General features: G+C 43.4%; 1 protein-coding gene across 2 annotated transcripts in view; it reads left to right on the forward strand.

Annotated features, from left to right (window-relative positions):
- Window positions 1-26897, forward strand: part of fgfrl1a (fibroblast growth factor receptor like 1a) — a 65614-nt gene that overhangs the window by 5241 nt on the left and 33476 nt on the right. For both annotated transcript variants that reach the window (XM_035650185.2, XM_035650186.2), the window contains exon 3: window positions 19495-19767. In XM_035650185.2, coding sequence (XP_035506078.2) covers window positions 19495-19767 — 273 coding nt within the window. The remainder of the gene's footprint in view (window positions 1-19494; window positions 19768-26897) is intronic.

The raw sequence follows: 26897 nt of genomic DNA on the forward strand, positions 1-26897 counted from the left end.
ATATATTTCGACCTGGAAACGATTCTTGATACCCAACCCTAATAATGTGATTACCTAAGGATTTATTTATTTTATTTTTTGCTAATATCTGTGTTGAACTGACTGTCGACATCTTTCTCTTCCACCCACTTTCCTTGGAAATAGATATGCCCAGAAACTAGATGATGAGCATGGGTTGTGTACATGGTTTCCTGATGCACGGTTCTGTCTAAACATTTTGAATGTATCCCAGGTGATTGTGCTCTATAGACCACCCAATCTTCAGAGGCAGGCAGGGGAACAGACACGGAGATGAGAGGGTTCATTTGTTGTTGTACGACGTGTAAAGGGTCACAAACATTAAAAATGCATCTCCATTGCACTCGAGCTGCCAAATCAGAGGTGCACACGGTGGAACAGAAACCAGAGGAGGCAGCATCGTCGACGCTGACAAAAATAGAGAGACGGTGCAGAGTGTAAACAACCGCATACACAGATGCTGGAAATGTATACAAGCATAAATATGACTTAACACATGTAAGCACACTCAGACGCACACGCACACACACACACACACACAGCCCACAATAACTTAACGACCTCCTGTCCCACACACTCATAACTGGGGAATGTAATTAGCATGCCAACACTAACAGTGATAGGTAGGAGCTTGAAACTTTCCCCCCCCAAAAAGTAAAAGGCAACCAAATAGCAAAGAGACAGATAACAGCAGGGCTACAGCCAAACATTTGCTAATCTCCTGATTATTCTGATAAATCGATTGATCATTTGGTTTATAAAATATCAGCAAACTGTGAAACGTTCCAGTCACTAGTTCACACAAACTAGAGGGTGATGCATTCAAGTGCTTTGAGTCCTATGATATTCACTTTACTGTCATAGTACACAAGGAGATATTTACATTTGAGAAGGTGGAACCAGTGATTTTCTTTTTGCCAGTTTGCTTGGACAGTTCCTAAATGATTTGTTGAATTGATTTTCTGCCAGTATATTATTTGACGAATAGTTATGGCTCTAGACCAGACGTTTTGGTGGACTACTGGATGTGGTTTTATACCCGAGATGCAGTACAAGCAATGTGCACACATATACAAGTCATAGGAGGAATTTGTTTTCTACCTGAGCTCGTCACTTATTGGCACTTAGTCTTTTTTGTTTTACTTTTTCTTTTCTTTTTGTAAAAATCTAACTCCCCAAAATTGCAAACTCCATTCATCAGTATGATTATAATGTTTGATAATCACTTTATGTCACTTTTCAAGGCAATATCAAACATTTTCTAATTTAGTTGAATTGTGTGGGAATTATCTTATTCAGTTGTAAGCACAATTCCTTTGGATTTCATGGTTGGTTGGATGAAACAAGTAATTCGGATAGTTTACAAATAAGGCTATGTCAATATTGTCATGTTCTAAAGGAAATATAGCTCAGGTAAACATTGATCAACCACGTTATTCCACCGATAAAAGTAGTAATCAAACACAACCTGTCTCTCCATGTGAAGAATGGAGAAGGCAGATTGAGGAGGAGAAGGAGAGCATCTTGATTCCCCGCAGAGTAAACGACTGCATACCACAGACAGATGCTTCAAACACACAACTCTACTTCACCGTGAACAGACACACTGGAAGATCCACATCAGTAAATCTCCTCCACGCCGCTCCTGTTGTCTAGGCATGCAACGCGTCCCGAGTCGCAGCTAACTATCGTAAACACCATTTGACGCGCTGATTAGCACTATATGGCCCGATGGTGGCATCTGGCCGCCGGACCCAGGTTCCACCGTTATGGGCGGATATTCATCTTGACTTTTCCATTTGCCACTGAAAAATAAAGATGGAAAGATGCAAGAACATTTTTATACCTGTACCTCGGTCTTAACCTTAAATTACTGGTAGGGATCCTACTGTCTTTAAAATGACAGAAAAGCAGAAATTTTGCATGCGTGTGTGTGTGTGTGTGTGTGTGTGTGTGTGTTTGTGTGTTTGTGATTACGTGGTGATTAGCAGACACAGGGCAGCTTCAAAGAGCGCAAATGACTCTCTCAGTTCCTCTTGTTAAACCCTAATGTCAGGGCCAAATGTTGTCTGGTTGGCTATTAGGGCAAGAAGAGCTGTAGTCCAAGTGCCCCTGAATGGAATTCGTCACTTTAAATCTGACATATCTTAAGTTTTACTGGAAGTTTTGAAGAAATATTTGTAGATCTCATCAAATCTCGTCTGAAACATCTACTGTGACACGTCCAAAACCTTCTTTACTTCCCAGGATCTTCAGCCTGCATTTGTGTAGTGTTTTAAACGTATCTAACATTACATAATCCTTAGTCATTTCTTCTGTAAAAATGTAACCAGCACTGACGCGAAGGCATTTGCAGGGAACTGACTGGCGACCTTAAGGGCAAGTCCCCCCACACCCCACTTTAGCAACCTCTGTTTTACGGGGCCTGTTAATGTTAAAGGCTATTAGCCCACATTTAGATAAAGTCAATGTTTGCTTTGACATTGCTAGTGGCGGGGTAGTAATGGGGTTGTCTGGACGTCCCCTGTGGGGGTTGATGGTCTGTCGCGCTGATGTGAAGATGTGACGTGTGTTTGCAGAGAGGGGGGTTACAGAAAGAAACAGGAGGAGATAAGATATCAACGGAAGACTTTTTGGAGAGAAATGGCGAGAGACAAAGAAAGAAAGGCTTAAGAGCAATGACTCTAAACCTCTGAAACACACAGTTTTCACCTTCTCCCCCCAGAGGTAGACTGGAAAAATCATTCTATATGCAAAATACAACCAAACATATTTGTTCTTTCTCTAAAGTAAAAGTTTTCATGTCCACATATACATAAACGCTGGTATCAATACGTCTAGGAAAGGCTCATAGTGGCCGATTATTGTTGGCCAACCGACCAATCGTTCAGGCTGTGATGTTTACATTGAGTGAAATACTGAACTCTTTTTTTATGGCTGCGCTGCCAGTTCACATGGAAACGTTCTTGATCTCTCGAGTGTTATTTGTTAGATATTTTTCTGAGATTCAGTCTGGTATGATTGGTATCTCTGAGAACTGTCAGGACGTCCACTAAAATAAATAAAGTTCTGTATGTTTGCACGACGTCTGGCTTGCACAGCTTTGAGTTTATACTAAAAGTTGAAGGCATTAAGCCTAAAGATGAAGACATTTTAATAGAAAAGGAAGATCAATCCGAGCCAGAACTAGAGAAGTACAGTAGTTGTTAGAACAGGACTGCAAACATACGTGTAAGTATATGCAGAGACAGTCAGTGCATGTTCAGGATTGTGGGAGTTTCAGTAATGTGATTGTCATCGAGAGGGTAGAAAGTTTAGAGAGGAGAAAGGTTAGTTTGCTCTTAAAAAAACATCTCAATATCTTTTATTAATCAATTACTCCATTCTAGTAGTGGTAGTTTTTGAGCACAGGCAGTTGAGGTGATTTTGAATATGACAATATTCATATTTCATTCTTCTTTCCATCCTCTGGTGTTCCTTCTCCTACTCTTTCTTCCCCTGCTCTTGTTTCTCTTCCACATAGGGCAGTATTGTGTGGGTCATGGCGCCACAGTGCTGTATTGTGGTCTCAGTGGGGTTGGGGTATGTTTGGTCAGTGCTACAGCACAGCAGGTCAAAGGGCAGCCACTGGATCGGGGAGGGGTCAGGGACTGTGTGTGTGTGTGTGTGTGTGTGTGTGTGTGTGTGTGTGTGTGTGTGTGTGTGTGTGTGTGTGTGTGTGTGTGTGTGTGTGTGTGTGTGTGTGTGTGTGTGTGTGTGTGTGTGTGTGTGTGTGTGTGTGTGTGTGTGTGTGTGTGTGTGTGTCAGAGAAAGCACATGCCAGCACCGGAGGAGACTGCAATAACACACCAGGAACCCCACAGGACAACACACACTCTGCTTTCGCTCCTTTATCTCCCCTCTGTCTCTCACTCTGTCTCAGTTCAATAACTCAATTGTCATGTATGTCAGAGACAGCATCACCTCACATTAACACGTCCAAACTATAATGACGTAAATACATTGGCTCTCTATGAGTGTTTTGATATTTTTGAAACATTTCATGAAATGATATTATTGTTGCGCAATCAATTCCAACGTGTATATATCTCTTAATAAGAGTTTTTTTTTTGTTTTGTTTTTTAGTTTTTTATATATTTTATATTTTAAGTATTGGTATCAGCCATCACAAATGTTGCCCATTTCCACAATACACTTGTTTTATAATAATTCTTATCTTTCCCTAGTATCTGCTGTGAGGGGAAAACATTAGACAAGGAACATTTGTAATAATTAGCTGCACAAGAGGAGAGATTTTTTTATTTTTACCATAAATAATTCAGTATAGAATTTAAAACAGCCACATGTACCTCACCAGAATTAGACAGAGAGTTTGCCTTATCACCAGGAACCAGTTTTTTGTTCCAGATCACGTTGGATAATCACTAGACGTTGTAGTCAACGGTTAAACAGGAATTCTTTTTTAAATGTCAAAAAAAAAATTGTTTGAAAAACTGTCTGACAGGGAGGTCTGTACGAGTGTCAGTCACCTAATTACTGTACTCCACTGCCTCCACATCTCACCCTCTCTGTGATCTGTCCGTTCTCTTTGTCACTCTCTATCTCACTCTCTGACATTCTAATTCCTCTGCCACTTTCTTTGTCTCGGCTGGTTTCTCTCTCTCCCTCTTGTCTGCCCTTCAACCAGACTGGTTCTGAAACCGCACACACACACACACCCACACACACACACCCACACACACACACACACACACACACACACACACAGAGTCTCCAGCTGTTATTCCTGATGGCGTTACAAATGAGATGTTGAAAGGTGATCGCTGGGACAGGAGACACATAGCCTTGTTTTCTTTGGGCTTTAGTCTGTCAGGTTGGGTCTGTTGGTGGGGGGTGGTTATGCTCAGGGCAACTGTGTGTGTGTCTGTGTGTGTGTGTCTGTCTGTCTGTCTGTGTGAGCGTGATTTGTCACTGTGTTACACAGAACGACAGACACACACAAGACTACCCTAAATCCAAAAATACCGCCATTGTGACCTCAGCCTCCAATGTGATTGACATGTTATGGACAGTGAGCCACGCTCTCTTCGCATTGGCTGTTCATTAGACACTCAGATGACCTTCCACCTTCAGGAAGTGGAGGCTGATCAGGGGCAGGATGTTAAGGCAGACAGCTTTAGGAAATACTTTTTATAAGCTGTTGCTGTAGCTTTGACATGTGCCCGTTCTCTTGAGCTCCTCTTTATTTCAGTTTAAACTGTTTTTTCTCATATCCTTCCTTCTGAGCTTGTGAATGCATATTATATTGTGAACATATACAAGTTTTGCACATTTCAGATTGCATCACTGGATTTAGAATGACAGGATCCATGAGGTATGTTCCAAGATTTTCACAATATCATATCTTGTTCTTGTTTTTCAGTGCCACTTCCTTTCTTCTAAGGCTTCCATCTCTGCTAATAATCACAATGGGCCTAGCAACAGTTTTTTGTTCTCCACGATGAACAAAAAAACCTCAACCTTAAACATGGCATAAAGTTGAAAACCACGACGCACGAGGAGACACAAATGCACTCTTCTGTCTCCCCAGTGCCAGCTGTCAGTGTGGAATCCATACTTCAGGGGGAATGTGAGAGGAGTGTGAGAGTTGTGGGGGCGGGTTCAGCAAGATGGGAACTCTGGTGGGGTCGTATACCAGTGTTTATGACGGGCTGGCCAAAGACATACATTTTTTCTCATCTTGTGTTTTACAGGACATTTATTTTCATGATCAAAATTAACACGATATCAGTTCAAACTCAAATATCATTGAATATCTGTCTCTGATGGTATATGTACAGTGTCTGATGTGTGTGAAAAACTTTTTGGGCATGGTTCTGCCAGGAAATAACTAGTTTGTACCATGTGGTGTCCGTCCACATGGAAGACGAAAATGTTGCCAGTTTTTCTGAATGTCCACACTCCACAGTGGAGGGAGGCACACTGTCACCGAGGGAGAAGAAATGATCATTGTTTAATTATGGGAATAATGCACATCTACAGTCTTTGCATGACGGATTTTCCTTTAGTCTTGGTCATCCACTTTAAGCTGTGCCAAGCTAAGCCAAGCCATGGTGGCATGCATTTTGCTCGACCTTGACCAACACATCTCGGGTCTCCTCCCCTCAGTTGTGTCCTCAGGGGCTAAATTTTGTGGGTCTGCACATTAAACTCGAAAATCTCAGTTTTCAAAAGACTCTCTGTGTTCAGCTCTAAGTACATTTGTGGCAGCACTCTGAAACTATCTGAAGATTTTCTGAATGAGTATACTGTTTGTCTTTTAGTCAATGTTTATAATGTGTGGATTTAGCTTTACGTGCAATGAATTTCACTTGAAGTACCAGGAATCTGGCTGCGTGTGCGACTTGGCCTTCAAGAGCCTTGACTCTTCTGTAAGAGCAGTTCATTTGTATTAAAAGTTTTTGGTTTTGATTAGGATCAAACCTTTTGCATTTGGCTTTAAATCTAGAAAATGTAGCTGTGCTGATTCGGACTTAAATCTGGTGAGCCTAGTTTTTGAAATTATTGAAGCTGGCTTTTAAAATTACAAACTTGGCTTTTTTGTGGTTTGGTACATACGACATCCATTGCGTGGCTGTCCATCCTTGAGGAAGGATCCCTCCGCTGTTGCTCTTTCTGAGGTTTCTTCCTTCTTTGCCCTTTAAAGAAGTTTATTCTCAGAGTATTTACTCATCCGAATCAAGGGTCTGAGGACAGAGAATGCCGCATGCTGCACACACTGTAAAGCACTTTGAAGCAAACTTGTGAGTTTTGGCTTTTATAAATAAAATTGATTTGACTTGACTTTGAAATTCCTTTGAAGTAAAAAATAAAATAAAAATCTACAATCAACTAGAACCTCAGCCCATAGGCAGCTGCCAAAAGCCACCAGTTCCTATCCCAGAGACTGAGACATTGTGCACTGACACAGTCTGAGGTGAGGTATTCCGGGACTTCGCATGCAGCCAAAGTAGACAGCGCATCCTGTGTTGATTATTGTTAATAATTTGAAAAGCAGCGCAGAATGGCATGACTGGCATTACTTGCATTTCTCCCAAAGGAACAGGCAAAACATTGACCGGATCTGTAAAGAATTAGAAAAACAGAGTATCTCCAGATATTGGTTACAGCTGCAGGGGAAACAACGCAGGACACTAAACCCCTGCCAGTCACCGCACAGTGCTGACGTATGGCTGAATGGGACGCAGACCAGTTAGCTGTGTTAATTATTTCCCACCACGCGACCCTTCGTCACACCGGTCAGCTCAGCGCACATGTTATCCGGAGGTAATCCCTCTGTTGTGCTGGCACCGTTATCACACCAGGATACAACAGGCCCATTCTTCCACACGTAATTAACAGAGGTACTTATGGGCTGCTTTTCTGGGATTTAACTGTTGTGTTGGCGGAGCTTTGGGGGAGGGCAGTGGGACACGGTGGAAAACGGAGGAGGTGGGCTGGGGGAAGGAAAGCTCCCAGTTCAGCGGTGTAGCGAGGTTTCAGACGTTAGGTGTGCAGCCTTAGCCACACTGGATTACTTGTGGTTACTTATAGTTGAGAGGAGAAAAAAAGATGAGTTTACTCTGGCAACTGTATATAGTGCGCAGTGGTACACAGGAATATATTTCAACACTATAAGCCATGTCTATATGGTTATGTGTATCTATTAAACACTTTTTTAACAATGTTACTGGGAAGAAAAAGTGTTGATTTGATTTCCCCTTTTGTGACGGCCTGCAGTCACACAGTCACATTTTGCTGCTGGTCAAAAGAAACCACCCACTATTCCTCAGCAAACAGTCTGATTGGCTAAGACACAGATCAACTCACAAGGCGGCCTGGGATAAGACCTGACGGAAAGTCTACGGTAAACACGGCTTCTGAGATTCTTTCCAGCAAAGTTCAGGAACCCTGCGAGTTGGTAGTGCAGCGCTTTCTGTGGATTTGTTTTTTCTAGTTTCCCCAGGGTAAATATGTGAAACACAGTCGCACATATGCAGAATTACGAGAGAGAAAAAACAAGTACAAGGGGAAACATGAGGGAGGCGGACCGAGACAGAGATAGGTCCATACGGACAGCTACAAGTGACATGATGACTGAATCATTTGAGGCGGTATTCTGGAATCACCTGTGTGTGTGTGTGTGTGTGTGTGTGTGTGTGTGTGTGTGTGTGTGTGTGTGTGTGTGTGTGTGTGTGTGTGTGTGTGTGTGTGTGTGTGTGTGTGTGTGTGTGTGTGTGTGTGTGTGTGTGTGTGTGTGTGTGTGTGTGTGTGTGTGTGTGTGTGTGTGTGTGTGTGAACTTTCCTCATAACGACCATCTCATTGCTTTGATACAGAAGACAAATGTTTATAATTGCATTCATTTCTTATGCAAAATGTTAAAAACATCTTTCATACATTTTCATCTTTTATATATTTGAGTGATCTAGTAGGGTCATAAAAAGATTTGATAGCAAACTAATCTTTGTATTCAAGTTATAAAATGTGAAATCTTAGATATCAAATGTTGTCAACCGCTCTTATCATTTCTCAAACATCATCACCTCTGTACTATCACAGGTTCGACCTTATCTACCCGTCAGTTAGCTGGGACGATTATGGCAATCAATGCATCACTTCCTGAGTCCACTTCCTCTAGTGTTTTCAAAGGTTAAAGGTCATAAATTGGAAGCTTGAAAAAACGTCAGTAGAATTGTTGCATCTTCTTTTAAAGCCTTCGAGAGTATGTCAGTCAACAAAAAGAGATATAGTTTAAGCACATGCATTCACGCACACGCTCACATGCGCGCACACACTTAATCCCCTCGCTCTCTCACACACACACACACACACACACACACACAGACACACAGTAGGCTAAGAAGGGACAGTGACCTGAGCTGAACAAATGGACTTAGTCACGGCTGAGGATTGGTGTGGAATGTGGGAGAGGGGTGTGTGTGTGTGTGTGTGTGTGTGTGTGTGTGTGTGTGTGTGTGTGTGTGTGTGTGTGTGTGTGTGTGTGTGTGTGTGTGTGTGTGTGTGTGTGTGTGTGTGTGTGTGTGTGTGTGTGTGTGTGTGTGTGTGTGTGTGTGTGTGTGTGTTGCATGCCAGGAATGTCTAACTCCCCTCCCAGTGAACCAGAAAACACTCAGGTGGAGGGGGAGAAGGAGGAAATGGAGGAGGAAGGAGGAGAACGAAGGAAAACTAAGATATCACATGCAGCCTGAGTGTGTCAATGTCTTTAGGTTCTTATTCATTTGATTCATAGAGTCTTTATTCCTTTACTAACTTCTCATCAGCGTCAGTGAGCCAATATACAGCGTGATGATAGAGCTAAAAATGCTGGTGATTGACTGTCGAAGACCACAGTGGGCACCTGAGAGGTCACTGGTGTGGCTTCATTTTATCCGGCTTGAAGCAAATATCTGTCACTGCAATAAATGCAAAAAGGACACTACTGCGAAAACCGTCGACGCAACAAATCTGATGACACACACGAACACGCATTTGGAATAAATTTAGGAGCAGAAAGTTGTTAAGTGTTGGATTGCGAGTACAACACAGAGCAAAGCTGTCCTCCTCTAGGACGGCACGACGACTTGGAGTTTACCAGGTCATGTTTAGCAAACAAAGAATTCAGCCAATTAGTGCATAGTTGTTACAAAACTGTAGCTGTACCTCCTGAACCGCTGCCACCAAGAACGTACAGAGGTTGTGTGGTAATCTGAAATTCTCCTCTTCAGTTCCAGCTCTTGTACTTTCTAATTTAATGACAACTTTAAGTTGGGTTTTATAATCAATGTAATGTGTCGTTCAGGAACTGGCATTGAAGTTACATTTTTGAACGATACGGGTCCTAAACTTAATCAAACACACACTACAAATGTCCCTGTGCCTGTTGGTCGGGTCGTCCCCGTACATATCTTTCCCCCAGACAATCTATATCTTATCTGTAATTATTTAACTGCCAGGAAGGATACTCCATCTTTTCAGGGGCTTATAAAATCAGTCTCCTGCCTTGTATGTGTTATGTCAACATGAAAGACCCACTGAAGGGCACCACCGTGTGTGTGTGTGTGTGTGTGTGTGTGTGTGTGTGTGTGTGTGTGTGTGTGTGTGTGTGTGTGTGTGTGTGTGTGTGTGTGTGTGTGTGTGTGTGTGTGTGTGTGTGTGTGTGTGTGTGTGTGTGTGTGTGTGTGTGTGTGTGTGTGTGTGTGTGTGTGTGTGTGTGTGTGCGTGTGTGTGTGTGTTTTACACTGCCGTCAATGAGTAACGGTGTCTGCCTCCAGAACGCTGATAAAAGTCAGGTCGAGGACACCGGTTGGCGCGTCTCACCCACACGCACACAAACATCCACACACACACTCTTGTGTTAACTACTTCTTATCTAGCAACAACTATGTCTTGCCTTATCTGTATAAGGCACGAGGCACTCCGCAGACACACACAAGGGACACACAACCAGCACACAACACAATGCGAATGCATTTACAATGGCCAGCGTCGGTGGATAAACTGGTTTAAAGTTAAAACAATAATTGTTTACCACAAAAAGAAAAGTGCATTGTCTCCGCCTCAACCTTGTTCAGGGGGCTGTTGTTGTTGACCCTGCGAACTCCTCATACATTTAACAGCACCTGTCACGGCTGCAGTTTCGGGTATAGAGACTTTGCAGCCTGACAAGTGATAGACGTCTTTAAGGTTGGCTACAATGATCTGCATGTCTACATTTTCTGTGCGTAAAAACATTGCACTTCCATTCACGTGTTAGATCACAAAGGCAAAACTTTAAAAAAAAAAAAGCTCAGACGTACTTCACCAGTTTCCTGATGTGATTTGTTTTAAGATAAGATATGCTTTATTATCCCTGAGGGGTTTCTGCAGTAATCTCATGATGAAAATAAACTACAAACTGTGATGTAGTGAATTACATACAAGAAAATGAAAAAAAAAGGTATGTTAAATATTGCACAAGCCTTATATTTTAACGTCTTGCTCATGCTTAGAAGCAGGTGACCTTTGCATTTTTGTTCCTAGATTCTCTGCAACATTTAAGTGCCTTACTTTTGCCGTCTGAAGTCAGAAAACTTTTTTCTTAAATGACTGACTTTTGAATGAACTGAACGACAAATATAACTTTTTTTCCCTACAGAGAAAAAAATCTAAAAAAAATATTTCTGAGCGCCAAAATTGTTAAAACTGTTTCTTGTGAATTAATCGTTTTCATAAATCTCCTCTCCCTGATTCGTTTGAAGGGGGTATGTCATTAAAAGTGATTCATTGAGTTTTGCAGGCCAGGAACTAAACTCAATAAATTTATTGTTCTTGCAAAGTACAGGAAAAGGTGTGTGGTACATTTTGCCCTTTACCCTGCTGGTTTCAGAGGACGTTAACATGAAACATAAACACTGGTCTTTATTTTTGGAAGGAACAATGTGACTATGTGGTCATTCTACCTCATTCTTACTCATTTTTATATCTTTGGGCGACATTTTGGGCACTGTGTTTACACGTGTGAGGTTTTATTTCTACACGGGGTGTGGAAAGGTTTTCCTCCGGTGAAAAGCGGTCAGGTGCTACAGCAAGAAGAAAAAGAGAGGTGGGCCAGTAGAACAAGCCGTTAGAGATGCTGCAGTGAGGGGAGCAGAAAGAGAAGGTGGAGATGGAAAGAGTGAAAGGTGAGAGGAAGGAAACTGTTCCGAGATTCCCTGTGGCACTAAAGTGCCTTAGATTTTACTTTCTGAAACCAGACAACCCCTTCATTGTTGCACTGGACGTTTTGTTACGTATTTCTGTGAACTATTCAATACTTCAACATCGGTGGGTTAAGATCGTAGTAAGCTTAATGCTGTCGTACATGTCGGTTATTGGCTCTTGATCCTGGTGTCTGTTCCATGTCTGTCTTGGGTCTTATATACTTTGCCTTAAACTGTAACCTAGTCCCCAGCCTCCATAGACTGACCAGCCACACACACACACACACACACACACACACACACACACTGAACTGGAATAGCACTTATGGCCTTTAACCTACTTTTAGCTGCAGCTGGCCCTCTCGCCTCATTTGTTCAGTCTTTTCCACTCACCCACTCTTCCTTGCCCTGTTACTTATCAAAATACAGGTGATTGTTAAAAATGGGCACAGTTGCACTTGTCTGCGAGAAAGAAACCCCACCTTCATTGAAAGAAAAATGAAGTAATCCGTCTGTGTCCCCTCTTTATTTCTGAATGGGGAGTTTGAGACACTAACGGTGTATAAATAACTTGATCCATAAAGTAAAAATGAAACGCAGGATGCTTTGGAGACGCTCTGTCATCACAGGAGACAGACGTGGCATTTCGATATGCTCGTTGTCAAACGGCGTGAAATCGAATCCCCCCCCCCCACGTCTCTGCCTCCGAAAGACAGAAGTAACAGAGAAAACATCATTTTGTGTCTTTGTTCGCGTTCAACCAGCAGATCAGGTTTAAACAAGTCGTGACTGCAGGATGTTAATTGACCGTTGAGGATGTGTCTTGCTCTGTCAATCTTTTTTTTTTTTCTTCCCTTTTTGTATTCACAGGATGCAAGCGTAAATACAAGTTTACGGAAGCAAAGTACATTCTGTTACAGTCTTTGTCGAAGGTAGTCATTAAAATGTCAGTTCCTTGTCCAGCCTGCACTTGACCTGCAAATCCCCAATTTGAGCAGGTAGTAGTTTGTGCGGATTAATCCCACCTCCTTCTCCCTCCTTGTCTCCATTCCTCAACTGTCTGTCTAGGTGTGTACTTAATTCTGCTGTTCTTCTACTACCTTTCATGCATTCATTCACCTTTTTCTTTTCTCACTGTACAATAGTCACTTTCCTTAATTTGGCCCAAGCTGTTATTACGCTCACACAAGTGCACACTTTTTGCAAAGCCCTTTACAAGCTTAAAAAGAATGTTCTAGGTTCAAACTGCCCCCAGGTTCTCGTGGTTTAAGGAGCTTCATGTTCTCAGTTTCTTCAAAAACCTTGTTCCCACTTTCCATTGTTTGAGAATCTTCCATCTTTCCTTTATGGAATGAAACTCCTGCAGTGTTTATTTTTTGGACCACAGATTTATGAATCTGCCCGAATGAACCCATTGGCCACAAGCTATAGCTTCAGGTTGTGTGTCGCTGCACCAATGTGGGTTGTGCAAAGAATGACATTAAGATTTAATAGATTCTCTGACAGCAAATCTGCACAGTTTTTCCCACAGTGCATAAACGTCAAACAGGATTTCAGAGCGGCAAATAGTTCCCATTCAAACAGTTTCCTTTTCCTACAGTGGGGTAAATTAATTGTTTTCATAAATCTTCTCTCCCTGATTCATTGGAAGGGGGTGTGTCTTTAGTAGTGATTCATTTATTTTTGCAGGCCAGGAACTAAACTCTGCTAAATTTGTTGTTCTTGCAAAGTATAAACCCAACAGAAAAATGTCAGTGGTACATTTTGCCCTTTACCCCGCTGGTGTCAGAGCACCTTAACGTGAAATGTAAACACTGGAAAAAAGAGAAGGGGTTTTCTCCTAGTCAGTGTGGTCGGTTTCCTCTAAATAACAGCTTTGATTCTCATCATTTATCTTCCCTCCGGTGAAAAGCAGACAGGTGCCAAGAAGAAAAGAGAGGTGGACCAATATAACAAGCTGTTAGAACCATGCAGTGAGAAGAGCAGAAGGAGAAGGTGAAGATGGAGAGAGTGAAAGAAGAAAGAAAGGAAGAAAAGGCGACATAATGAGCAGGATCGGGTATCAGGCAATAAAATATCTGATTAGAACAAATTAAGCAGGGTGACAAAAGGTTTTCCACCTTGTATGAGCGTTTGCTCTCAGAAAGCCGATGGTGCGAGTCGCTCAGAGGATCAGGTTGCCGTACCAACCACTCAGCAGATTCCTCAAAGCTTTTCTGGCCGCTGTGTTATTTTCTTTTGTGTCTGCGTGTGTGCGTGAGACAAGTGTAGACCTCAGGTTTTATGGGTGTGTGTGTGTGTGTGTGTGTGTGTGTGTGTGTGTGTGTGTGTGTGTGTGTGTGTGTGTGTGTGTGTGTGTGTGTGTGTGTGTGTGTGTGTGTGTGTGTGTGTGTGTGTGTGTGTGTGTGTGTGTGTGTGTGTGTGTGTGTGTGTGTGTGTGTGTGTCCCTTCCGTGAGGTTGCTGTATCCTCCTCAGCCTCAGGCCTCGTGTTAACTGTCAGGACAGGGTAACAAGCAGCAGTTGACCTATTGATGAGGTGGAAGTGACTGGGTCAAAGTGAGAAAGTGTCGGCGTAGCTGTGTGTTTTTGTGTGAGCGTGTGCACCTGAGGGAAAGGCAACTTAATGCGCAACCGCCATCACTCCGTTTGTCACCTTAGGCCAAAGAAAGGCAACTGAGTGTGTGTCTGAGTGTGTGTATGTCCGTGACAGAGGACGAGGAGGAGGAGGAGGAGGACATGCGCCTTGTCTGGGTTGCTGAGTCTGTTTATGTGGTGAAGGTGTTGTCCAACAATGAATCCCACCAGACTGGTCGTAATCAATTTAGAGACTATAGATGTGATAACAGGATCCAGGCTTACAGAGAGAATTCAGATACAAACGCGTAACAGCGGGGGAATTACAGGGTTTGAGCTAAAGTGTTGCATGAATATCAGACTTGATGTGTATTCGGGTAATTTGAGAAGCACGCAAAAAAATGTCTGCCAAGTTTATAAAATGAGCTCAGTTCAAAGCACAAGATAGAAAAAAGTTTATTTTATCACTGATCGGATAATAATAATGAACTCCTGGGGAACCTTTTTGTGCCACAGTGCTCCACAGTCTTTTGAGAAACACACAGTGACACATGGCTCAGCATGCATACACACACACACACACACACACACACACACACCCCTCTACCTTGCGCAGTACATCAACACCGTGTCCCGCTGTTAAGTGCTCTCCATCAAAAGCATTCCTCGGCTCTCTCCTCTCGCTCCAGTCCCACGTCCCTGCCAATAACAACGTTGTATTGGACCCATCTGACTCAAAGACCAGTGGAACGTTAAGGGGATTAAAAGACCAAACCGAAACGTAAAGAGCAGTCCCGGGCTGTCACGCGAAAATTATACTAAATTATTATATTTTCTCATTCAGTCAGAAAAGTAGAAGTAATTGGAGGCTGACGCTGATTTTCAGCTGACTTCAGGAAGCGTCACATGACCTTGTGATGGACTGTAGATGTTTATTGTTCTCCCACTGATGTAAAGTATATTACAAATCCTTCATTGTCAGCCAATTGTGGAATTAAGTCCTTTTTTTTTCATCCTTGAAATGTCTGGGAAAGGCATTAGTGAGTCAGATTTTTTTTTTTTTTTAAGCACTTTGTTCAGATATTTGCTGGCAGTGGTCTTTAAATGTTAAAGAAGAATGCAGAATAGACAACCAAAGGAAACACAGTGAATATCATACTATAGTATGCTACATAAAGTTTCTAGAAAGTTAAAGTCTCCCCCCAAATTTCTGATTGAAAAAACTCATAGATTCACTTTTATTAAGTAAGCACTTTCTTTTGAGTATAACTGTGAGAGGAACAGAATGTATGATCTGATTTATTTGGCCTTCAGACTTCCTCCCTCGGTCCATGCAGGAGGATGTGCAGTTGAGAGCTGGAAGGTTCTGCCTCTGTGGGAGTAGTGTGGGTCTGACTTGGGCTGTATTTTCCTGTCATTAAGCTGCATAATACCAGGTATGCACATACGGTATAACCTACGTGCACACTCCCTGATCATCAAGGGGCAATAGAGGGAGGGTGTGCGTGGAATGTGTGCATATTTGTGTGCATCTGGAGGCGCAGACCAACAAATTTTATATTGTTGTGGGAAGTCAGTTTTAGCCAAAGGAGCGCCGTTAAGCCCCAAATGGACTAAACAGACCAACGTTTTAAAGCCCTGCAATTTTCTTTGACCTTGCCCCCAACACCCGGAACACACACACACACACACACACACACACACACACAGGACATGTTGGCCTGTTCTCCCAAGGTCAACATGTCCTCACAATGTCAAAATGTCCTCTCCATAATGGTTTTGACCCAAAATTTGCCCTCACAAGCATAGAAAGACACACACACACACACACACACACACACACACACACACACACACACAAAAACACACACAAAAACACACACACACACACACACAAAAACACACACACACACACACACACACACACAAAAACACACACACACACACACACACTGACTTACAAATACATGTACAGATAAACAGACAAAGATGCTCAAGCACACAGAGACACATAATTAGTGTAATTTCACTAAATACAGTATTTGTAACACTTACCATGAACTAACATTCAGCTACACATACAGTGTAGGTCCTGAGAGACCTACAATCATGCAGAAACTCTCCTCTCTCTCACACACACACACACACACACACTGACCATATATCTCATGAAAGAGAAGAATATATTTTTTACTTGCTCAGTTTCACCTCCAGAGACAGACTTAAAAAGACATTTCTATGGCCATGAGCGTGCAAAGAGGAGGAGGAGACGGACTGGGGTGAGGAGGGGAAGGGCGAGAGGAAAGGGAGCTGCTTGTCTGTGTTCCCTTCACAAGGCACATGGGGAGTGGAGGAGGAAAAGTGGGTGAGGAGGGGAGGTAGTGTGTAGGAGAGGTTAAGTGTTGAAAGTTGAGAGGTTCAGTTCGAGGTCCTGCTCCTGTGATCCTCTGGGGAAGCTGGGGCTCTGTGTGCAAATCTGGAAAAGGCAAGGGACTAGTAAATCACTTCTGAGGAAAACGAAGAGATATGGCGCCGAACGAAGAATTCGGTGTGAATGAGTGTGACGAAAGAGGAAAGGGAGAGCAGGGAGTAAGAGAGCAGAATGGAGTGAGGCGGAGAGGTCGATGAGAGTGATGACAGGGAGAGAGAGGACAGGAGGAGGTGGAGGAAGCGTGGGGTTAAGGGCAAGAAGGAGAGAGGTAGCAGGGGAGAAGGGCGAGTTCAGGGGAATGAGATTTCAATCTGTCAGAGGGAGAAAACTCAAGAAATAAATAGAAAGGAAAAAAATGAGCATTAAAGGGACATTATAGACATGTGGAAATGGGACATATAGAAAAAAAAATAGATTGAAAAAATGAAAAGAAAATAAGAAAGGGGATTTACATGTGTTCAGGGAGAGCTATAGGCATAAACAACCGGAGTGCAGAGAAAAGAAAGAACCAAAGTAAGAGTAAGGAAAAGGAAAAGGAGCGTGAGTGAGCTGTCAGGCCCCTGATGAGAAAGCCATACAGCTGCTAAACGAACACATCACCCATCCAGGAGCGAGGAGGACGGAGGGAGGGCTGAGGGGGAGGAGAGGGGGAGGCTCCTGTGAATACCTCCATGACACTCAAGTCTTTTTCACACAAATTCACCTCCATCCATCCACGCGTCCATTCATCTTCACCTCCTGCTCTCCTGCAGCGGCCTGACCCTGACGGCCAACACTTTGGACACTTACTGTAACCCTTTTTCCCGCCTAATGTAAACCACTCCGAGACACCTTATTCATCGCATACAGCGTATCTCCAGCTGCCTGTGTTGTGTTGGCGACAGCTGGACAGTATAGGACATGGATGCAAAGTGTTTGTCTTTATATATAGTATATGAGATCCTGTGGGTTGTGAAACCGCGGTGGCTGCTCTTGCTTATGAGATTGAGCTTCAAATGACAAATGTAGCCTACAAATCAACACTAATGATGGTATTGTGAGCTTCAGCACACTGTGGTCTTGTCATTTTCAATTACAATAAAACTCTAATGAGGTCATTGTGGGCTATGGTAGAACAGCAGGGATGCTATAACGTTAAAGTACCACCTGCTCTTCTCCTGTGACCACATCGCGACTTCCCTTTCCCTTCCTTCTGCAGGAACCACCAAATCTGATCGAAAAAAGACAACAAAATAGTGCAGTCTGTCCCTGTAGTTGTTCACAAGGGCAAATAAAAGGCCCGCGTTTGCAATATCTGGCATCAGGCTGTGTTAATTCTCCGTGATAAGAAAGTACCAAACCTCAAATGTGTATATTTAAGGCCATGTTTACACGTGTTTCTAATCTTTATCAGACTGTTTGTGTTCAGCTGGATAAGCCTCTATCAGGCTCATTGTTATAATGAAACTCCCTTTGTCCTTCCTTTTACAATGTTTAACCTACAGGACGCGACCTGACCATGTGGCTTGTTTTCTGATGGATTTACATACAGTTGCCTTTTGTAGTATGTCAGGACACTTTGTTCGCTTCATGGTGGCCTGTTATGTGTTTTTAGGGCTATATTTGGAGGGTATTGTCTCGAGGGGAGTAATGAGAGGCCAAACAAAGATGTCGGTTATGCGCTGAACCTTGCAAACTCCTACGTCCCTCCTGCTCCCATCTCTCCACCTTCCTGTTTGACTTCCTTTGTTTTACTCGCCTATTTTGACATATTTAATTCCCTTTCTCTCCTCAGACGTACTCCCTTAAATTCCAGGCTCCCTCATCCCCTTAATTTCCTCCCCCCTTCTCTCCTTACCTTCCTTCCTCTTCCATTCGCCTCCCCTGCATTCCTATTTGTTTCTCCATCCTTCTCTCCATCGCTCTCTGTTTTCCTTCCATTTCTTCCATCTGCTCCTCCACCCGCTTTGTTTTTCCAGTGTGCAGTTTCACCACGTAGACCAGCTACTGATTTGTCAAGGTCATGCCTGATTTTATATCTCAACACGACATCTCGGTGGATATTAAACTCACCGCTGGGCTGAGTGTGTTGCTCCGATGGGATTTTATTGTTGTCTTTGTAAAAATGTCAATGTTTTAGTTAGGCTGTTAGAAATAGGGTTAAAGGATTACTCCTTTGTGTTTCATGCCATATTTGTATGGTCATTTGTTGAGCCAGACCACTTTATCGTTTTGCTGATGAATATCGGCCAATGTGAGCCTTTCACAGACATATTGGTATCAGCGTTTATGTTTGCCAATATGTGCCGATATGCAGGCTATATTAATCTGAGTGTGTGTGGGAACAGTAAGAATGACAAGTGTGCAAACTTAAAGATGTTGACATGTCAGGAAATAATCTTAATCATAAACCTGTTGACGCACCAACTCTTGGCACGCGTATTTGCAGCGGGGATGATAAATATGAAAATTTTACATTTTGCGTAACGTAAGGGCTGAAAATATATTTTGATTAATTGATTCATCTTTTTGTACAAATACGAAATTCTCACGTCTCAGTTTCTGGAAATTGAGGATTTGTTTTCATTGTCATAAATGTTTGTGAACAGAAAATGTTGGGGTCTATGTATTTTTTCATTCTATTTTGAAATTTAATAGATCAAATGATGCCTTGACCGAATGGCGTTGTGTGACAAAATGTTCGATTTTAAAAAAATATCAGGGAGTGTTTTCAGAATCTCTATAACTCTCTCTTTCTTGGTCCATCATCAAGGTCCCCCCAGGGTGTCAGAGCGGGTGGCCCACCGCCAGAGCATCCGCCTCGGTCGCACCATGAAGCTGCCCTGTCCAGTGGAGGGCGACCCCCCGCCGCTCATCATGTGGACCAAAGATGGCCGCAACATCCACAGTGGCTGGACACGGTTCAGGGGGTTACAGCACGGCCTGCGAATCAAAGAGGTGGAGACCGACGACGCGGGAACTTACATCTGCAAGGCCACCAACGGCTTCGGCAGCGTGAACATCAACTACACGCTCATCGTCATAGGTACGTGTCCAAACCGCACAAAGAAACACGCCAATACAGACGCGTTTTTTCAACCTTTTAAAAAACACAAAACAGAACTTGGCTAATATCTACCAAAGACATGTGGCGTGCTTTTGGAGGAAGACTCGTGATTGTGCAGGAAAAATACACGAGTCTCATGTTGAAGTAATTCAGATTTATGTTTTTTTTTTTTCCAGTGGTTATGTTTGATAACAGGCTGATAAAAAAAAAGTAAATGACAATATTTTGCCCCATTTCTTCTGCTCTCTTCCCATTAATTTAAGCCTACATTTGGTCTTCTGTACTTACGTCTTCTTGTCTTCATTACACATGATTTTTTTTCTTTCTTTCTTTTTCTTTTCTTGTCGCTCTTTGTGATTTTCCATGCTTACTTGCTCCCATTGACTCTGCTCTGTGAGTCTGTCTAGGATATAATTAGCCAGGTTGGTGGGGCCATTGTACAGTACAAAAGCCTGTGTAGTTCTTCAGACAATGAAGCCCTGCTTTTGTCTGCGTGTGTGTGTGTGTTGGTGACCACAATTATCGTGTAATTATGAATGAGGCATTTGTTAAAGGAGATGCTTGTGTTTTTTCCTGTGTGTGTGTGTGTGTGTGTTTGTGTGTGCGTGTGTGTGTGCACGCGCGCGCGTGTGTGTAGGACATTGCGTCAGTGTAGTGTGGAATTTCATGTTAATTTGTGCAGCTCAATTTAGATGTCACTATAAAAGAGACACTGTTGTGTTTTTTACTTTTTTTCCCACTACATTATCATTTTAACAGTCGGTTGTCGGTATGTCTGGGTGTGTGTGCATCTTTTTGTGTTTGTGTGTGTGTGTTTCTGTCTGCACTGGGACTCAAATAGCCGCTTCACTCAACTCTCCTCAGTGTAAAGAAAATAGCCAGCGAGGACACATATACACACGTTAGTCAGTGTGTGTGTGTGTGTGTGTGTGTGTGTGTGTGTATTTGTGAAGACACTGCAACACAACCCTCTTATTCCATGTGTTTTGGCACATACCACTACGTTTGTGTGTGTGTGTGTGCGTGTGTGTGTGAGAGTGAGACTCACATCATAGGGACTTGTCCCATTACGTAAATTATTATTTTCAGACATCTTCTGAGGTCAGGTTTATGTAAATATGTTGTATTGAATAAGTTTCCAGGAAATTAGTGTAAGTTAATGTAATGTCCCCTGAAGTCATGGAGACATGAGAGAATATGTGTGTGTGTGTGTGTGTGTGTGTGTGTGTGTGTGTGTGTGTGTGTGTGTGTGTGTGTGTGTGTGTGTGTGTGTGTGTGTGTGTGTGTGTGTGTGTGTGTGTGTGTGTGTGTGTGTGTGTGTGTGTGTGTGTGTGTGTGTGTGTGTGTGTGTGTGTGTGTGTGTGTGTGTCAGGTTTCAGTCAGTGGAGCAGATGCCAACAGGGAGATTAAAGCTGCTCTGCCTTCCAGAGAATCTGACTAAAGCATTTCTTTCTGCCCAGCGTCGGCGCTTCAAAGACGGGCACAAGCGAACGTTCCGAGACAGATATTACCAGACGATATTTTCTGTACCTTAAATGGTCGTTGATGAACCACAGATCTACTGTGTTTTAATCAAACTGGAAATTTAAATTCAAGAGTGTGAAAAAAAGAAGTGTGAAGTGTAGAAAAACTGAACGGCATTATTCAAATTTTCAATTTTCTTGTTCGTTTTCGAACGGTTTGTTTTTGATATTTTATACTAAAAACTTGTCTCGTGGAACAAATTCATGAGTTGTAAGAGTGCATTCATGTTTTTTTTTTCTTCATTAATATCAATATATCCCTATTGTCACTAAAACTGCATTGAAAAACTGTTGATTTTTCAAGTTTTCATCCCAGCAGTGGTTGCAAAAATATATTTTTTTATTGTGACATATTGCCAGGTTTGTTCCCCAGTAACCATTATCGGTATGTGATCCAAAGCTGTATCGGTCTTGACCTGAACTTCAAAGGCGGGCTGGCACACAGAGGGCAGCTGGGCAGGGGGGCAACAGCTGCAGCTGAGGTCATCCCTACAGACAGCTGCTGCCTCCCTCTCTCCATCTCTCTCTTAGTCTCCCTCCCTCCCTCCCTCCCTCGCAATTTCTCTGTCATTCACTGTCCCTTTCATTCACTTTCAACTCTCCTATATTCACACACACACACACACACACACGCACCCACAGATACATGCTTCAATGGACTGTGCAAAGTGTTTTTCATTACGTATTCTCACAACAGGCCAGTAAGGCCTCGAGTGAAAAAGGTAGGACTTTGGGAAGAAGACAGTTGGGAGCTGGATCAATCCTCTTCGCCTCAGTTGATATTGTACATGACGGGTTCTGGTGTCAAGTCAAGACAGGCTAATTGTTACCACTTTAAGTTGAGGGCTGAGCAGGATCCCTGCACTGGAGAGTGCCCTGGTTGACAACACAAATGGCAACCAGAGAGACTTTGCGCTCCACCTGGTCAACCTTCACAGATGACCCACCCCCCCCCCCCCCCCCCCCCCCCCCTCCCCTCTGTAATTCAAGCCAGAAAATCACGCAAGAGCATCTCCTCTGAGAGGCAGTGAGCATGGGAAAGCCGTGTTTTCATAGCTGGAGCAATCTGCATAGGTAATGACGTCCCAAAGCGTGAGGGCGGCAGGTCTCAGCAGAAGCGATGGTCTATCCTCATCTGCTCTTGACTGGATGAAAATGAAGACGCCATAGTCTTGTTTTACTCTTGCTTGGTGCGTTGTTTTTCTCTGTGCTGTTTTCCCTCTGCCTTCCCCACTTCCTCCCCTTTCTCCTCCTCCTCTTGGCTTTCATCTCCGCTTCTCTCTTGTGTGGTCCTGCGGTAATTATTCTATGACCGCTCCGTTTCACAGTAATGAGCCCACACCCGCGTCTTATTGTCTTTCCCTCTCAATTTCTAACCCAAAGTATCTCTAACACCTTTTTCCTGTTAGCACTCAATCTCGGCCCTCGTTCCTCCTTCCTCAGTCTGTCGGCTCATTTTTCCCCCGACCGTGTCTTAATTTGTATCAATATTTTCATAGTTTCCCGTTTTTTTGTGGGTGTAATGGCATTTGATTGCCTATAAAACCTCCATTGTGCTGCTGCCCGTGGGTTTGGAAGGGCTGGGGAGGCGTTTTGTGAAGGCTTTTTTCTGTTAGTGGCGGGAAATTGGAAGATTCCTTGAAGTATTTGTGCTTTTATTATGTGTGGGTTGGCAAATGAATGCGTGAGTTAATGGTCATCATCCCAATTTTCCACTCCACCTTGTTCCTCTTCCACAATTTTGGAATTTGCAAAAAAAAAAAAGAAGCCAAATCTGCGTTTGTTCGGCCGTCTGCAAATCGCTATGTGAGACCTCTTCCAGGATGCAATTCAGGAGGGTAACGGACACGTCGCCTCCTCCGCATACTGTAGATTCCTAACAGGCTAAGTAAAGACAAATCTGCAACAACAACAGCTAATCAGAGCGCAGGAATACACCATAATCTGTTGTTTCTCCTGAGATGCTTTCAGAAGTCCGGACATTTTCCTGAGCTTCTCCGGCCTGGCTGTTTGTGAGAATGCGAATGCAAATTTAAAAAAACGTCTTTTTCCCGCAGCTGAATTGTGTCTGAGTGACAATCTCCACCTGCGTTTGTCATATGTAAAAGAAAAACTCCGGGAAAAAATGTCCAGACGAAATTTTCCAGACGTTTTCCAGAGTTCAAGCCTGAAAACCGCTCTGGTGAAAAGAGTGTGTTTTGTGTGACCACCCCTGCCACCAGTCAGTCGTCACTCATAACAACTGCAAGTCGTGTGATGTGAACTGCACAGAGATGCGACGACTTTGAAAGTCGGATAGTCTGAACCTGGTATAAGGTGAAACTGAGAAAGATGGGAGGGGGGAACTCGGCGTCCTTCAAACACTGAACGCCAGGAGAGCTCTCACCTCTTCCCTCTTGATCTCTCTTTGTTCTCCCTCTCTCCTTTTTCCTCTGCTGTCCGTCTTACCTACTCGGTTCATGGATATTATGAAATCATTTTTCCCTCCTCCCAGATTAATGATAGAAAAATGTATAGTTCAAACCAGATGTGATGAAAATGGGAGCGTGTCTGGAGCGGAGTCGGGAAGCCGTGCGTAAGAAGGAAGGAAGGAAGCGGTTTTGAGTCGTGTGTGCGTGTGCGTGTGCGTGTGCGTGTGTGTGTGTGTGTGTGTGTGTGGTCTAGGTATTACTCATTTTGTGGGGAGTTGAAGTGCAGTTGACAACTGGTCAAAATTGGAGAACACAAGGAAAAGACATAACAGCGAATGTCCATTAATTGAAAGATACATATTGAATATTGAAAAATTTAAATCAAAACTATACCCACAACAAGATTGTTTGAGAAACTTTTTCCTAACTAAAGCCTTGTGTGTTTTACGTCAGGATTAGTTCACTAGCACTGTTAAATTTATCTCTGCCTCACGATTATTCAGTGTGATGCAGACTGTCTATTCTTCCTCCGCTTAACTGTTTTCCTCGTGTGAGACTGCAGCTGTCTTCCGGCCAGAAACGAACACATGAGATCAGGTTGCGGACCCACATCGTCATCTCTGTCCCTCAGTACCTTCCATCCCGATACCGCCGCTGTTTTTGTGTTCTCAAATGTCAGAGTTTTTAATTGAGATATCTGGTGCCTCATCTGGAGAGGATGTAGAGGTGGCCAAGGTTTTCCAGCTTAATGAGTGTGAGTCATACACTCACAGACACATTGTGTGTGTGTGTGTGTGTGTGTGTGTGTGTGTGTGTGTGTGTGTGTGTGTGTGACTGCACAGCGCCTTAAAAACAATTTCAAATAACTCAATCTCTTTCTTACACAAACTCACCCACCTCCTTACAAACATGCCAGGGCAGCTTTGCCTGACTTGCTGTGTTTTTTCCTGGATGTGTGTGCGTGCTAGGTGTGTGTGTGCGTGCGTGCGTGCGTGTTTTGGAGTCAGTGTTTTTACTGCCAGATTCTTCTGCTCAGGTTACACACGCCACTTTTTTCACTAATGGCGAAAAAATGCATGGAGTGAACCTGGAGCTGCAGCTCGGACAAACCACTGGCTCAGTTGTGGCGTTCAGTTGAGGGTTTGAGGCCTCATTGGGAATTTTGTGTGCGTGTGTACGCGTTTGTGGGTGCATGCGTGTGTGTTGAGGGGGGGGACTAAATCCAGATTTACAGAACATGACAAAGATGTGATTTTAGAATGTGCCTCAGATTCTTTTGTGCCACTTGAATGAAAAAATGCTGAAGATCAGTGGACATTTATTTTAATACAATTGATTTAACCTTTATCCGGAAGTCTACGGTCAGCAAACAGGGAGATGACAAGGGATGTGAATTGATTTTATTGCCACCATTACTGATTCTTCTTATGGGTCTGACTCTTTATAGATTCCCTCAACAATTCCCCTAAAAGCCGCACATGTGGAGGCAACAACTTAACAGGTCCTTAAACGCCTCACACACAAGTGCGCTGCAGTGCACGCGACTCAGACAAGTGTGAAGTTTGAAAAGTAATGTAAGATGTACCTCAGACTATATCTATGTACAGTATGGAAATGCAGATTGAGGTTTTCTCAGTCAAAGAAAAGTCTGCCAGCGTTCCAACTGGCCTCACAAGCGTAAATGCTTTATGATTGATCAGGATTTAAAGAAACTCAATAAGGACTCTTTGTTTTTGTTTTCAGTCGTTCCATCAGGGTCCGTATCAGATCTGTTTCGTTCATGTTGGTCCTGCTGTTGTAATGACATGCCGCCCTCACAGAGAAGTAGACAAAGCAAGACCTCCGGAAATCAGGGTGGCACTGTGGTGAAAGGAGATGTAAACATGCTGGTGTGCGTGCGTGCGTGAAATAGCACAGTGGGACTGTGGACTTACAGACGGGGAGAAAAGTGAGTCGAGTCGAGTTTCAAAAGTTGTTTTCCGCCTTGAGTCCTTCAGAGACAAATGCACGCAGATGCACAAAGATATATGTTCTGTACTTCTGCGCGTAGATCAACAAGACCGGACAGAAAAACATTTGTCCGTTCCTGCACATACACAACTCACTGACAGATGTGAACAACATGCAGATGCACACACACATACACACACACACACACGCGCACATGCACAAGAACGCACACTCCTCAGGGGCCCTGGCCTCCATTTCACGGCTGTCTGTCCCACATCCTTTGGTTCTGCCTCGTTTCACATCCAGCAAAGACACGGAAAGAAGATGGACCGGATGGAGAGACAGGGAAAGAAAAGAGTGAAGCTTCGGCTCTCTTCCTGGCCTCAGTCTGAAGACGTCAACAAGTCTGGAGGCGGGAAAAAAGAATAATAATCTATGGCCTAACAGGAGGAGAGGCCACACTTGAATTCTTCCCCCCAAAAAACTCTGTAGGGATAAAGAGGCGTGTATCTACTGAGTCTCAAACTTCATTAACAGGAGAGAGAGAAAAAAAACACTCACACATACCCTCCACACACACACACACACACACACACACACACACACACACACACGCACTTGTGGTCTGTTGAAATAACAGTTCAACACTGAGCAACATTTAGAAACAAAACCTGAGATTGAGGACATGACTTATGTTGCACAAATCAAGGACACAAAGTCTTCGTCTCTTTGTCGTTTCTTTTTCTCCACACTCCCTCATATTCTTTCTCTGTCTGACAAGCCTCCGGTTGTATTCCCTCTGCCCCACCAGCTGATGGAAGGCATCTTTTCTCTTGAGCGTCTTTCAGCTCCTCGTTGGTCCCCCTCCTATTTGCCTTCATGCTCCATTTACATCTGCATATGTGCGTATGTGCATGCGAGTAAGTGAGTATGGCCTGCGCCTGCCGATTGTATGCCAAGTCAAGCTCTCATCGACCCCTAATGGGTCTTAAATACCCTCTGCTAGCTTTGACTTCAGTTCTCCGTGCGAGGTGCCATCTGTCACTCAACGAGCCTTTTCCTCGAGGCCCGAGCGGTGAACCGCCCCGAAGAGGAAATCCACCACAAAGCAGAAGTGATGCATGTGTGTGGCTTTTTTTTTTTATGATTATAGAGACTTTCATTGTTATTGTCTCATTGAGCCTTGAAATCTCTTCAGCTCACCTCCCTGAATTACATTCCTTCC

The sequence above is a fragment of the Scophthalmus maximus genome, chromosome 9 (genome assembly GCF_022379125.1).
Source record: "Scophthalmus maximus strain ysfricsl-2021 chromosome 9, ASM2237912v1, whole genome shotgun sequence".
In the NCBI taxonomy this organism is placed as follows: Eukaryota; Metazoa; Chordata; class Actinopteri; order Pleuronectiformes; family Scophthalmidae; genus Scophthalmus; species Scophthalmus maximus.